Source organism: Nuphar pumila, chromosome 7 (assembly GCF_984573655.1).
Source record: "Nuphar pumila chromosome 7, dmNupPumi1.hap1.1, whole genome shotgun sequence".
Lineage (NCBI taxonomy): Eukaryota > Viridiplantae > Streptophyta > Magnoliopsida > Nymphaeales > Nymphaeaceae > Nuphar > Nuphar pumila.
In genome coordinates, this window is record NC_143255.1 from 44436760 (window position 1) to 44450815 (window position 14056).

General features: G+C 35.4%; 1 protein-coding gene across 1 annotated transcript in view; it reads left to right on the forward strand.

The window, feature by feature from the left end:
- LOC149832106 (uncharacterized) overlaps nt 1-13148 on the forward strand; it is a 31734-nt gene extending 18586 nt beyond the window's left edge. Inside the window, exons 4-20 of the mRNA XM_090014324.1 lie at nt 385-492; nt 7234-7404; nt 7675-8214; nt 8324-8398; nt 8483-8611; nt 8707-8781; nt 8878-9087; nt 9282-9434; nt 9521-9753; nt 9882-9999; nt 10096-10228; nt 10299-10503; nt 10931-11036; nt 11116-11256; nt 11343-11466; nt 11635-11751; nt 12618-13148. Coding sequence (XP_089870450.1) covers nt 385-492; nt 7234-7404; nt 7675-8214; nt 8324-8398; nt 8483-8611; nt 8707-8781; nt 8878-9087; nt 9282-9434; nt 9521-9753; nt 9882-9999; nt 10096-10228; nt 10299-10503; nt 10931-11036; nt 11116-11256; nt 11343-11466; nt 11635-11751; nt 12618-12988 — 3009 coding nt within the window. The 3' untranslated portion in view covers nt 12989-13148. The remainder of the gene's footprint in view (nt 1-384; nt 493-7233; nt 7405-7674; nt 8215-8323; nt 8399-8482; nt 8612-8706; nt 8782-8877; nt 9088-9281; nt 9435-9520; nt 9754-9881; nt 10000-10095; nt 10229-10298; nt 10504-10930; nt 11037-11115; nt 11257-11342; nt 11467-11634; nt 11752-12617) is intronic.
- The last annotated feature ends 908 nt before the right edge of the window (nt 13149-14056 follow it).

Sequence of the window (14056 nt, forward strand, 5' to 3'; positions counted from 1 at the left end):
TCTATTTTATTCTAGAATGTCAAAATATTATTAGATGAAGGTGATGCAACAAGAAGCTGCATGAGTGCATTGTAAAATTTGAAGTGTTCTCTGAAGATATTAAATGATTAAGGCAGTGGGAAACTGTTTCATGCTACTGGTACAACTTCCTTTCCAGAATTTTTAGTTGTGATGTTCTGAATAATTCAACAAGAACTTGAAATAGATATTGCTTATTTAAGCTGTATCTTTTATGTCAAATCAGTGAATTTTTATCCCACTTCTCGACCACTTTGTGGTACTGGATTGTTACTCATTATTATCTTTACTGACCGTTGAATGTGCTGAAGTTTTTCCTGTGTATTGTGTCTCAAGTGATGTCTTTTTTCCATTTGGACCTTTCAGGTTAAGGATCAAGACCTTGATGTCTGGCCGAACACACCAGTTTCTGTGAATGATTCTCTGCGCCGTTATTATTATCAGTATCTCTCGTCCACCACTGAGGCTGCTGAGGTATTCATTCCTTACATTAAATATGATTTTCCTGCCATTTATTTATGATATGTCCTTTTTCTTTTTTATTGTCAAGCTGGGTTGAGGCAGATCCCTACAAGTTAAAATTACAAGGAATCTTGCTGGGAAACCACTCCAGCTGTTTATCTTCCCATATATGATTTTTTCTCATCCCTTCTATCGCAGCCTATGTAACATGGGTACTTCTAGAGAAGTGGGATAAATCTCAGGAAATACTCGGTGCATATATATATATATCATAGTCAGAGATATAGGAAATATTTTGAAAATATTATAAATTTATATATGTCACTATATTATTGCATTAATATCATGATATTATCAGTTACCTTTTACTTCTTTTTATTTCTTTTCTATATATTGCCTTGCCGAGCTATATCCGATATTGATATTTGTGAGTATGATATATGTCACGAAATGGTGCGAATTCCAATGAACTCCAAGATGATCTCCAAGACTTGAAACATTATACAAAACTTAAGAATTAAAAGACACATCAAAATGTAAAAAGATAATTTTATTCATAATGGACATTAAAAGAAATACAAAAAATAAAATTACATTCAAGCTTCATTAGAATGCACTCAACGAAAAAAACAATACAAAACCCTAATACTACCCATCACTCTCTCACTTCACACACCCTCCCATATTTATAGAGAAGAAAAGAGAAAAGAGAAAAGAGAAAAGAGAAAAGAGGGGGGAAAGGCCTCAAATGGGAGAGAGTTTGACTAACTCCCAACGGCTAGAGTTTTAGCCGTTGGGAGTAAGTTAAAGCTAGTTTGACTTCTTCCATATATATTATATATACAACAACAACAACTACGCCTTCATCCCAAAACAATTGGGGTCGGCGATATGAACCAAAAAAGAAAATCATTCTGGGTCTTCCACATGAATCCTTCTCTTCCAATCATTTTTATCCAATGCCATGTCCTCGGTGAGGTTCAAAGCATTCATATCCTTTCCTATCATCTTCATCCAAGTCTTCTTAGGCCTACCCCGACCTCTTTTAACTAATATATTTTCCCATTTCTCCATCCTTCTAACTGGAGCATCATTAGGCCTTCGCCGAATATATCCAAACCACCGTAAACGATTTTCTCTCATCTTATTTTCAATGGATGCAACGCCTACCTTCTTACGTATCTCCTCGTTTCGAATCTTATCTTTTATTGTATTTCCACACATCCATCTAAGCATACACATCTCAGCTACACTCATTTTTTGAATATGATGTCTCTTGGTAGCCCAACATTCCGTACCATATATATATATATAAATAAATAGACAAAAATGTAACCCAAGAATGCTCAAGCATTCACAAAGTCCAATAATGGACAAACAATATTGGCATTCAAACAATAAGTCCACAACAGGACAATATGAAAGCCTAAAAAGGCTACACAAGCATGAGAAATAATGGAATATTTATTGGAATGGGCATTCAAAGGCATACAAATACAAGGGGGAATGACCCCTATTTATACAACAAAAAGGAGGAAAAGCGAGAGCCATTGGGGGCTCCCCATAGAGATGTTGGGACCCCCAATGCGTGTTCCAAAAAGGGAGTAAAAAAGGAAAAATACAAAAAATGAAAACGTAAAATAACCTAAAAAATAAATAGTTGTTTCTATAAACAACTATATAAAAAAACAAAAATATCCCTATCAGGTATTACAAATGAATTACATATTTATATATATATATATATATATACATGTATATATATACTTATGTATATATATTTTTAACACTCCCCCTCAAACTTGATGGAGAATGTTATCTCGAAAGTTTGGAAAAACAAAACGAATCTTAGGAAGAAGTCCAAGTCTTTAAGGAAAATCTCCATCTTTATGGCATCTCGGAAATTCTTTGCAAATATAAGTGTTTAGAATGCCTTTATTGGTGATCATCCCCAAGAACCTTCATTGGTTATCTCCATAATGTATCGACGGTATCACTTCTTAAAGATACTGAAAAGAACGAACGAACCAAAAAAAGACTCCAAGAACACAAAGAACAATATTCTAGCCCAAGAGTTGCAAAACAATATACTATAAAGCAAGAATAAAATGGTTTGAACAAAATATTAACAACTTTTTGAATCATTAAATATTAAAATTCAAGAAACCATAACATTGATCATAAGAAGATTTGATTATTTAAAGGACATATAATTCATTAACAAGAGATAAACAATTATGCATAATTTTTTTTAAATGAAATGGTGGTCTTCCAAAAAGCACACAAATTTCTCAAAAGAATGTTTATTAAAGACACTTCAAACAAAAACCCATAAAAGGGTATAAGTGGAAGAGCACAATAAAAATAAGTAAATCTTTATTTATGACAAAAATGCTTAAGAAGCATTGAATATGCACCATGTGAAAATGTCTTCAAGACTAAAAGAACATCAAGTTCAAAAAATGACTTTAATGTGAAAATATCTTCAATAAAATCAAGTCCAAAAATGACTTGGTTAACCCACAAGAATCACAAAGAGGCTAAGTGCACAAAGGCACAATGAAATACTCACAATGGAGTGCAATTGTAAGGACGTCTTCAAAGAGACTATATGCACAAGAACACTAAGTTCTCAATTGTGAAGTGTGCACAAAGGCACAAGAAGAACACTTGGAACAAGTGTGCACAAAGGCACAACAATTCAATAGATCACAAATGCACAAAGGCATGAAAATAACATAGAATCTTTATTTAGAGAACTCAAAATCTTTAGAAAGAGCTAATGAACTTTATGCATATAATTATGTGAATCATGCACATGAAACAACAAATGAAAAGATAACAACTTTTATCAAAGATGAGTTAATTAAATTTATGCATACCACAATAATCAATTAAAAGCATAATTCACTCATCCATCCTAGAGTGATTTTAAGTAAGGACCAAATATACACATATATATATATATATATGTTATCAATGAAATGCATGAATTTTATCGATACATATTTTTCCATACAAGGAGGAACAATTAGTAAAAAAATTTAAAAGATTCATTAAAGAATTTAAAAGATCCTACATGACAAAGGGAATGATATAAGCAAGTCAAAACCAATTTGCGGAAGATGACAAATTTAAAAAATCCCATAACATCAAGAAATGATATTTTGCAAACTTTAATAATGCAATGCAAGATGCATGAAATTATTTTAATCAATCATTTCTCATAGAAGAGAAGATGAGTTTGCTAATTTTGAAAAAATTCTCAAACACTTGAATGAGTAAATTAGAGCATCGGTTTAACCATCATAAGCAATCACCTCCTAGTCCTCCAAACCTCAAATATCTAGTGTATCAGTGACTAGACTAAGAGCATAAACAACATGCCACTAAAGGGCCAAACACACACATGAAGGTGTGTATAAACACATCTTGTCTACATATAATGACACTTGAAATGAGTGTATCAGCGACTAGAACAAGAGCACAAAGCCAACAATGGGCTAAAAATTACACATGAAAGTGTGAATAAATGTTTCTTTGTCTATATATAGTGACACTCAAAATCAAGTGTATCAGCTACTAGAGCAAGAGCACAAAGCTAAAAACCACACACGAAGGTGTGAATTAACATCTCTTGTCTATATATAATGACACTTAAAACAAGTTTATCAGCTACTAGAGAAAGAGTACAAAGCCAACAATGGACTAAAAACTACAAACAAAAGTGTGAATCAACATCTCTTATCTACATATAATGATACTTAGATAAGAGGCATAAAAAGAGAAGGCACCCGAGGTAAGAAAGCTTGTAATGGAAACACTTTTGCAATTTAAAAAGTATCAATTTGGATCACATTTCGAAACACTATGGTTTCAAAAAATAGATAGTCATCACAGATACACATAATTAAAAACATCCATAATAAAGTCAATGGCCAATGAATAAAGGAGTGATACAACACACTCACAATTAGAGATCTCATAACTGTCAGTTAGAGTCAAACTACAAGCTAACAATCTAAAATGATATAAAACGAAGTGCACACAACTCACCCCAACAAACATCTCTGATTCAACAATAACAAGGTCAAGAAGAATGATGCATCATATAAAAGTCTGTGATCGATAATACAAATGCCATAAGAAGGTTATAAATACTCACGAAAATCAATTTTCAAATAAGTGAGTTCATAAATAAGAACCGATTTAAAAAATAAAGTATCAAATCAAATCCTAATAATAGTAGATATAAATTTTGAATGTATATAGTGCAATCATATGCACATCAAGTGTCAATTGATGCAATACAAGATGTCTTATAACAATTTTCATAATCTTGAATAAGCAAATAACGAGTCATGCCTAACATACTAACATAGGTACTCTTCGTAGAGGTGGTGAAATTATGAAGTTTGAGAATCTCACAAAAGATCGTAAGTCTGCTAATGCGAACCAAGTGCACTAAGCAAATCTTATACAAAAGATCAATAAATCTCATTAAAGAGACTAGAACACATATGACTTAAGAAGTTAGAGCTAAATTATAAGTCTATTATGAAGCAATTGAAGACAATCAAATTGGAGATTCCCAAGAATATCAATATGCAAGAGAGAAATCTCAAAAGCTAAACACATTTTATACGATAACAAGTCAAGTTTATGCCTTTCAATAATTAAGGCATATAAAAAAGAAAATCTTAATCCATCGCATGTCATTTGAAAATAATCTTTACTTAATAGAGCAATATTGCTCAAATATATATGAAATAACACATTAAAGAAAACCATATTAAAAATAGATCACGATAAAGGATTATGCTTGATCACATCATAAAAATTTCAAAGATAGTCCATACATATGTCAAGAAATATAGATAGATTTTAGTATTTTTCCAAAACACATAATATTATAAGAAAACATATATTCAACTTAACTACAAAGGTGTTCTCTAAAGAACACACTCACAATACCCACAAAGGGAACAAAAAAGAGGTATTTTAAACGAACACAATCACAAATCCCACAAGAGGATACACAATAAGGAACAATACAAAAGTAAATATTTTTTATCAAATGAAATAAGTGTGTAAAAATATATGCAAAATATAGTTTTACACTACACATATCCATAGTCTAACATATCCATAGTCTAAGACATCAAACATCACAATTTTTTACATACTTCACACAAAATATTTATTTTTAACACTTCTTTTTAGAACTTACCATACATATAAAAGCCAAGAAGCCAAGGATACATACCAGACTGCAAAACCTTTGAATCCATTTCATTTACCAATACGAATCCTTTTCAAGATCGATGCCTCGCTCTGATACCATGTCACGAAATGGTGCAAATTCCAATGAACTCCAAGACTCAAAACATTATACAAAACTTAAGAATTAAAAGACATATCAAAATGTAAAAAAATAATTTTATTCATAATGGACATTAAAAGAAATATAAAAATAAAATTACATTCAAGCCTCACTACAATGCACTCAACGAAAAAAACAATACAAAACCCTAATACTACCCTTCCCTCTCTCACTTTACGAAGGCATACACCCTCCCATATATATAGAGAAGAAAAGAGGAGAAAAGAAGGGGAAAGGCCTCAAATAGGAGAGAGAGCTCCCAACAGCTAGAATTCTAGCCATTGGGAGTGAGTCAAAGCTAGTTTGACTTTTCCCATATATATATATATATATATATATGTGTGTGTGTGTGTGTGTGTGTGTGTGTGTGTGTGTGTGTGTGTGTGTGTGTGTGTGTGTGTGTCACTTATTTTTTAAAATATCAATTCATCTTTGTGAGATATTCAAGAAGAGTTCCCAAGAATTTGTTTTGTGTGTTGGTTTACAAATGTTGGAATTATCAGGGGGTCTTTAGAATATCCAAATGTTGGAATTATCAGGAAAATATCAGGGAAATGGAATCAAGTTCTTGTTAAATATCCATTTGTTAAAATATTGCTACTAATTCCTTTCTTTTCATGTGTATTGCCACATACTTTTGGGCGGTGTTTGGATGCAACCACTTATCCAGATGAATGGGGGAAAGTGGGATCTTCTATTATAGATGATAATGTGATTTCCCAGCTTATTCTGTTTATCTGGATAAGTGGGTGCACCCACACACACACCCTTATGATTAATTTCATTGCTAAGGAAATGTATACCAGTAGTCTTTTGTTTCTCTTTTTGAAAGAAAATTTTGCATGTAAACTTAAATCAAAAGCTGGGTTGACACTGTAGTTTCCTTTGAAATGCTGTTTGAAGTTTTCTCAGATTGATACACAAAGAAGAGGGACGTTTTGCTAGTGAATCTGTTCATGTATTATAAATTGTTGGAGGGAATTTCAAGATTAATATCTACATGTACCAGGTGAAAAACAGTTAAAGAAAATGCAAACAAGGCACTCATTCTTTATCTATGTTTTTGGTTGTTGTAAAAATGCATATCCCCGGTATGCCATTATCAGGGTAAATTTGTTAATATCCTGAAATTTTATTATGCATTTAGTTATATAGTTTTTTCTATATATTCTGGGTTTCTGAAAATAAAAGAGGTCAACACGAAAGAAATAAGCATTGGACTTGTGAATGTGGTTTTAGGTAAGTTTTGCATGATATTTCTTTCTTCTACATGTATCCATTAAAGGGTTGCTGGATCCAGATAATCTTTTGAGAATTGAAGCTTCATGTGTGGCTATTGTTGAGTGGCTGCTTGCCTTTGCTTGATTCAGGAAAGAATGTCAATTCTCTGGGAAAATGAAACGTTATTAAGAGAAAATGAGATGCTGATGAAGGAGAAGGATTCTTTGATGAGAGCGAAGGGGCTGTCTGATGGTCAAATAGTTTCGTTAAGCAAGTCAGTGGAATCCTTGCAAAAGGAAATCAAAGACCGAGAAAAATTGGTAGGCATTTACTTGTTATTAGTCACAACAATTGGCTATTTTTCACATGGGGAACTTCTTTCAATTTCCTTTTTCCATTTTTTTGCCCTTTATTTTTACACGAAAGGCATGGAGAAGTACCGAAAAGGAAAGAGATGATTGGAATATGGTTAAGATTAGGGAAATAGTGAATAACAAGTTAAATTTATCCAAAAATGATGTCAACCTAGTTTCTTGTCTATTTGAAAATTTCCTGCTGCTGATAGAAAATGAATGCATCTTACTTGGCAGATACAAGAGCTGAAAAAGTCACTGGAGGTTGATAGAAAGGACCTTAATGATTGCAGAGCTGAAATCACTTCATTGAAAATGCACATAGAAGGATTTCGAGCTAATAGTGGGTGGATTAATGCAGACAGATCTGTGGAAAGCTACAAATCAGATATAAAATCATTACAGATGGAAATAGAAAAATTGAAAGAGAATGGTGCCATTACCAGAAGCCGTGGTGATTCTGTTGGTCCACAAAGTGTAGTTGAACAGGCAGAAGTGGAAGTGGTTGAAATACATGAAGATAAAGTAATTGTATCTCATGCTGCGGATGTAATAGCTGGAAATTCAGATACAGGGGATGCTGCATGTCAAAACCCATTGGATATTAGGCATGAAGATTATAAGGATCTAAACAATGAAGTGCTAGGCTCTTCTAATGGTTACATAGGCCTTGTTGGAGTCATTGATAATAAAAATAGTCCTGAAACTCCTTTTAAAGAGGGGAACCATCATGTTAAGTCAAACAGTCTTAAGGGAGAAAAATGTTCTGGGAAGATGGTAATGCTTATCAAATTCTTTTAAATCTTTTAAGATCAGTGTAAATCTTTTATTCTGCAATCTGAACTTCTTCGGCTAAAGATCGTAAGTGTTGATGCTTGTTCCGCAGGGTTTGGAAACCATACAGGTCCTTTCAGATGCTTTGCCAAAAATTGTTCCTTATGTACTCATAAATCATCGAGAGGTTTGCTTACGTGTTGCCTTAAGTTTTTCTAATAATTTTGCACTCTGCTGATTGCTGATTTTTCCTTCTCTTTGTATTGTGCAGGAGCTTCTTCCACTTATAATGTGTGCTATTGAACGACATCCAGATAGCAACACACGAGATTCTTTAACACACACATTGTTTAATTTAATTAAAAAACCAGATGAACAACAGAGGAGAATTATAATGGATGTCAGTATTTTAATATTTTACTCATGTTTATGTTGGTCCTCGACTTTTCTCTCTAGTAGCACACATTGTTTTGGTTACTTTTCTGTTTTTCTCAGGCCTGTGTCAATCTAGCTAAGAATGTTGGTGAGACGAGAACTGAGTTGGAGTTGCTACCACAGTGTTGGGAACAGGTTCCCTGCCATGCATGAATCTGCAAGCTCTAAATAACTTGATATCAGAAAATGGCTGTGAGTTGCATGCTTATACAGTGTTCTGTTGGCCTGTAGATTAATCACATGTATGAGGAGCGTAGGCTGCTCGTTGCGCAATCATGTGGAGAGCTGGCAGAATTTGTGAGACCTGAAATCCGTGCATCACTCATTTTATCAATCATACAACAGCTGGTTGAGGATTCTGCCATTGTCGTGCGAGAAGCTGCTGCTCATAACTTGGCGTTGCTGATTCCTCTCTTCCCGGATATGGAGAAATATTTCAAGGTCAGCCTCACTAAATATGCTCAGAGGCAAACATGGAGCAGAAAACTGAGATTGCCTGCAATGTAAGCTCTAGAACAGGGTGAAAGACATGGTTTAGGGATGGCACAGAGACTTTCTCATGTCATAATACTATGTCATTCTTCTTTCTTTCCATTTCCTTTTTTTGTCCAAGTCAAAAAAATTTTGGTACACAGGTGGAGGAGTTGATGTTCCAATTAGTATGTGATCCTGCGGGAGCTGTTGTTGAAACTTCACTAAAAGAGCTAGTTCCTGCTATCATAAGATGGGGAAACAAACTGGACCATATTCTACGAGTTTTACTTTCTCATATCTTGGTCTCAGCTCAGGTAATTGTATATCTAATAGTGCTTATGTGTATGGACTCTCAAATTTTTATTTCACCAGAAATCTCATGCCACTCATATTTTATCAGCGGTGCCCGCAATTATCAAGGGTTGAAGCCTCTGTGGATTCTCATTTCCGAGTTTTGGGTGAACGTGAGTGCTGGAATATTGATGTTTTGCTTCGGATGCTAATGGAGTTGCTTCCTCTTGTGCATCACAAAGCAATTGTGAGCTGTCCGTTTTCCAATTATACTGACTCTCTTGCAAACACTGATGAGGGCAAATCCTTTTTTTGCAGCTCTTTACTTAAGCTGTATGCAGGGTAATGTCATTGTCTCAATTATGACTTGAGTTGCATATTTCAGCTTGCTCCTAGGATCAGTTGTAGATGTTGTTGAGTTCCCAACTTGATTATATTCTCCCTGACTGATTCTGAGTTGGAATTAATAGGGAATATATTGAATGGCCTGCGTTTGATTGGTTGCACATTGACTGTTTCCCTGGACTAATCCAGCTATCATGCTTGTTACCTCCTAAGGAAGACAAACTCAGGAACCGTATAGCTAAGGTATGTTCTAGTTCCACATCTTTTGGTTGTTGATCGCATTGCAATGGGTTGATAAAAGGCCTTCTGAATATCTAACTAATTCATCAACATTTGCAGTTTCTTTGGTCTGTTTGCGAACTATTTGGTGATCAGTATGCAGATCACATTATGTTGCCTCTTTTCTTACTAGCAGCAGGGGATGTTGCTGACTTTAAATTTTTTCCATTTGCTCTGCAATCAAGAATAAAAGGTGATGAATTTGTCATCAAAATGTGTTTTTGCCTGTTTCACAGCTGTATGATAAATGTTTTTAGTTCCAGGCTTGCAACCTAAAATTGATGTGGCTGAGAAACTTGCTGTTGCATGTGTCCTTCCTCTTCTTTTGACGGGTATACTTGGTTCTCCTGGAAGACATGAACAGCTTGCAGAATACCTCAGAAAGCTTTTGGTCCAAAATGCAGAACGAGAAAGTTCTAGGACACCTTATTATAGTTATGAGCTTCTCAATGCAGTCCGATTCCTTTGGTTGGTTCTTGTTACCATCCTCTCGTTGATTTGTTTCTTATCATGTGATCTTTTGTATGGTTAGCAGTTTTTCCTAGTATGACATTTTTCTTTGACACGTCCATCTGATGCACTTGTTACTCAGTTCACCCATGGTCTTAAGGACTAGAACTTGTTGGAATGTGTACATCAATGTGTAGTCATGTTGCATGAGGGCTGGCATTTTCTTTGTCCATGTTTGTGCACTTGTTACTCAGTTCACCCGTGGTCTTAAGGAACATCAATGTGTAGTCGTGTTGCATGAGGGCTTGCATTTTCTTTGTCCATCTTTGTGCACTTGTGTATGTGCCCACGTTCGTGCCTGATGAGATTTTCTTCCTTGAATTTGTATGTCTGTGTGTGCACGTGTGTCTGCATTTATGGCTCATGTGATTCTTTATCTATGTAGTACATTTAAAGAACATCAAGGGATCATCTTCAATATATTATGGGAAATGGTAGTTAGTCCCAATGTCACAATGAAGATTGGTGCAGCAAACCAGTTGAAAGTGCTGGTGCGTGCAACTATTGAAGTGATTATTGATCTGAATGATCTCCTATTTCCATATGCAATCATATTGTTTCCCTATGTAGGTACCATACATTGATGTGAAAATTGCTTCGTCTCATGTGCTGCCTGCTCTTGTAACACTTGGCTCTGATCCTAATCTGGATGTAAAGTATGCCAGTGTAGAAGCTTTTGGATTTGTTGCCCAGCATTTCAAGAGTGACATGGTACATCTTCATTATCCAATTTCTTGTTGATAGTTATTGAAACAAGTTTTTGAGCATTGTAGACTTGTACCTTCGCATCTTTGCAGATTGTTGACAAGATACGAGTTCAGATGGATGCCTTTTTGGAAGATGGGTCTCATGAAGCCACTCTTGCTGTTATCCGAGCATTGGTGGTAGCGATACCTCATGCATCTGACAAACTAAGGGATTATATCCTTAATCTCATCAATTTTTATATATGTTTTCTTTCACAATCCTGCTAAATGTGGTTTGCCTATTTCTTTGACATTTGTGCACATCTCCTGTTGTGCTGAAGTGTTATCGTATTGCTGAGAATTGTCTTCTTTGTTACTTTATGTTTCCTTGACATTTTGTCACATCTTTTGTCTAAGATTTTCCGTCTTACTTCTTTGCCAACTCATGGAATTGATTTGAGACACCACCGTGAAAGAGCTGATGCTTTCTGTGAATCAATCCGTGCTTTGGATGCTACAGGTACATTGCTATATGATATTAGTGATAATGGTTCTTTTTTTTATTATGGATTCTTCAACTCTCGTTCAACTATGGAGCATCGCCTTACCAAAATCTGTTAGAATTTGTATTACTATGGTGAAAAGCTTTAAGTAATTGACAAGAGCAGACCATTACAATGGTGACTGGCCTCTCCTTCCACCATTAAAATCCCTCTCAGGGGAAAAACTAGTCACCTTTAACCATTAAGGCACGTCTTTCTATTTATTGGTGTAATCCTCCAAGACTGAGGCATGTTTTAGCCATGTGGGAAGTGGCGTTTGGAACATTTACACAAGGGGTGGAGGGGTACGGAAAACTTTCATCATAAACATGCAGTCTTTCTCACCAATGAAAATTCATTCACTCATTTACTAAACACCATTTTCTTCATATAAAAGTTTCTACCTTCTCATGTGATGGTGTTTCATGGGGTTTTCAAGCGTGACTAAGAATTTTGAGTTTCTGGGAAAATCTATGCATTTATTAAATGGTAAGGGAACAAATTTTGAAAAAAGTGTCTTTTGTAAAAGGTTATTTTTCACAAAAATAACATGGTAATTTTAGTGATAAATTCAAGTTGACCAATATTTTCAATTTCTTACAAGAAATTACACTTTTCTTTTCTTTTCTTTTCTTTTGTTGAATATAATGTGCAAACAAAATGGGTTAAGACATTGATGCTGATGAGGTATACTTTTTGCTTTGAGAGTGTAATTTTGAAGAGGTAAATTATGGTTAAAGGGTTTTAATGTATGGAGAGATGAATTATGGAAAATGGTTTTCTAAAGTATTGAGTATTGTTTTGTGGGAATTAAGTCCGATGCCACTGAATTTCTTGTGTGCAGATCTTCCAGCAACTAGCGTGAAAGAGCTTTTTTTGCCTGTTGTACATAACTTGTTGAAAGACTCTGATGCGCTGGATCCTGCGCATAAGGAAGCTCTGGAGGTCATAATTAAGGAAAGATCAGGCGGAACATTTGATGCCATTAGTAAGGTCATGGGTGCACATCTTGGCATTGCCTCCTCCGTAAGCAGCTTGTTTGCTGAGAGCGGACTTCTGGGGAAGAAAGAAACAGGGGAAATATCAGAACCAGTTGCCCAGCCTCAGCCTGCTGTGGCTGATGACACAAGGCTCAGACGGATTATGAGAGGCAGTTTCAGCGACATGATCCGTGGCAAAGCGAAGGCGCCAGATGAATTTCCTCACAACCAGTGAGGCCCAAATCCATGCATTCATTGAGAACCACAGTTTTTGTAATACGTTTTTTGTTCATTTTTTTATTTGTTTGCCTCTGGTGTCGATGCCAGTAGGAAGGCTTTTGGCATGAATATTTGATAATTTCTATATAATAAACCTGAGTTGAAATGCTTGTAAACTTGGTGTTGGAGAGAGAGAGAGAGAGAGAGAGAGAGAGCACTCTTTTACACAAGGCTTTATTAGGTCATTGATCAGTCAACATATCTCAGTATCAAACCCCTATAAGGTGGGTTAGATCAGGGTTCATGTTGATCCGACCCTTGCGATTGTACTAAAAAAAGTGGATTATGCCCCTATAGGTGCAATTAGTATGTATTTCCAATCTGATGACCAGTTTGTTATGACGCGATATTAGAATGTTAAAATTTTGATTTCCGTGAAAATTTGTCTAAAAGATCTAACATGAACAATTTTGCATGTAAAAGTTAAGGTCTGTGTTATTCGCATGGTACCTCATTATTGACATACCTTACCTTTTTTTGTTGCTTATATATTATCATTATTTTTCTTTTGAGAGGATTGTTATCATGACCATTGCCACAACCATCATCACTATTAACACCACCACCATCCATCACCATTTCCGCCACCTCCATCCACACCACCATTACCACTATCTATCACCACTGTCTATGCAATGTACCTAGCTGAACCAAACCGCATCTTTTCCCCGTACCCCCAGCCACCTTAGCTCACTTTCCTTATCACTTTCACTTTTCATCCACTCTTCATATATAAGAGATCCGGTCCCCCAAAATTCAGCTCAGCTTGTACTAAGGTGACCACCCTAGGCCTGGCCCAAAATTGCCCTACAAATTAGTTATATCATCAGAACCAATGATGATGGCAATGGTGGTGGTAATGTAGTGGTGGTGTTAATGGTGATGGATAGAAGTGGTGGCAATGATGATGATGGTGGTGGTGATGGTTGTGGCGGTAATGGTAATGGTGGTGTGGCAGTGGGAATGATAATGGTGGTGGTGAAGAAGGGGTGGTCCTGTACTGAATTGGTGAATATCCCTGCAA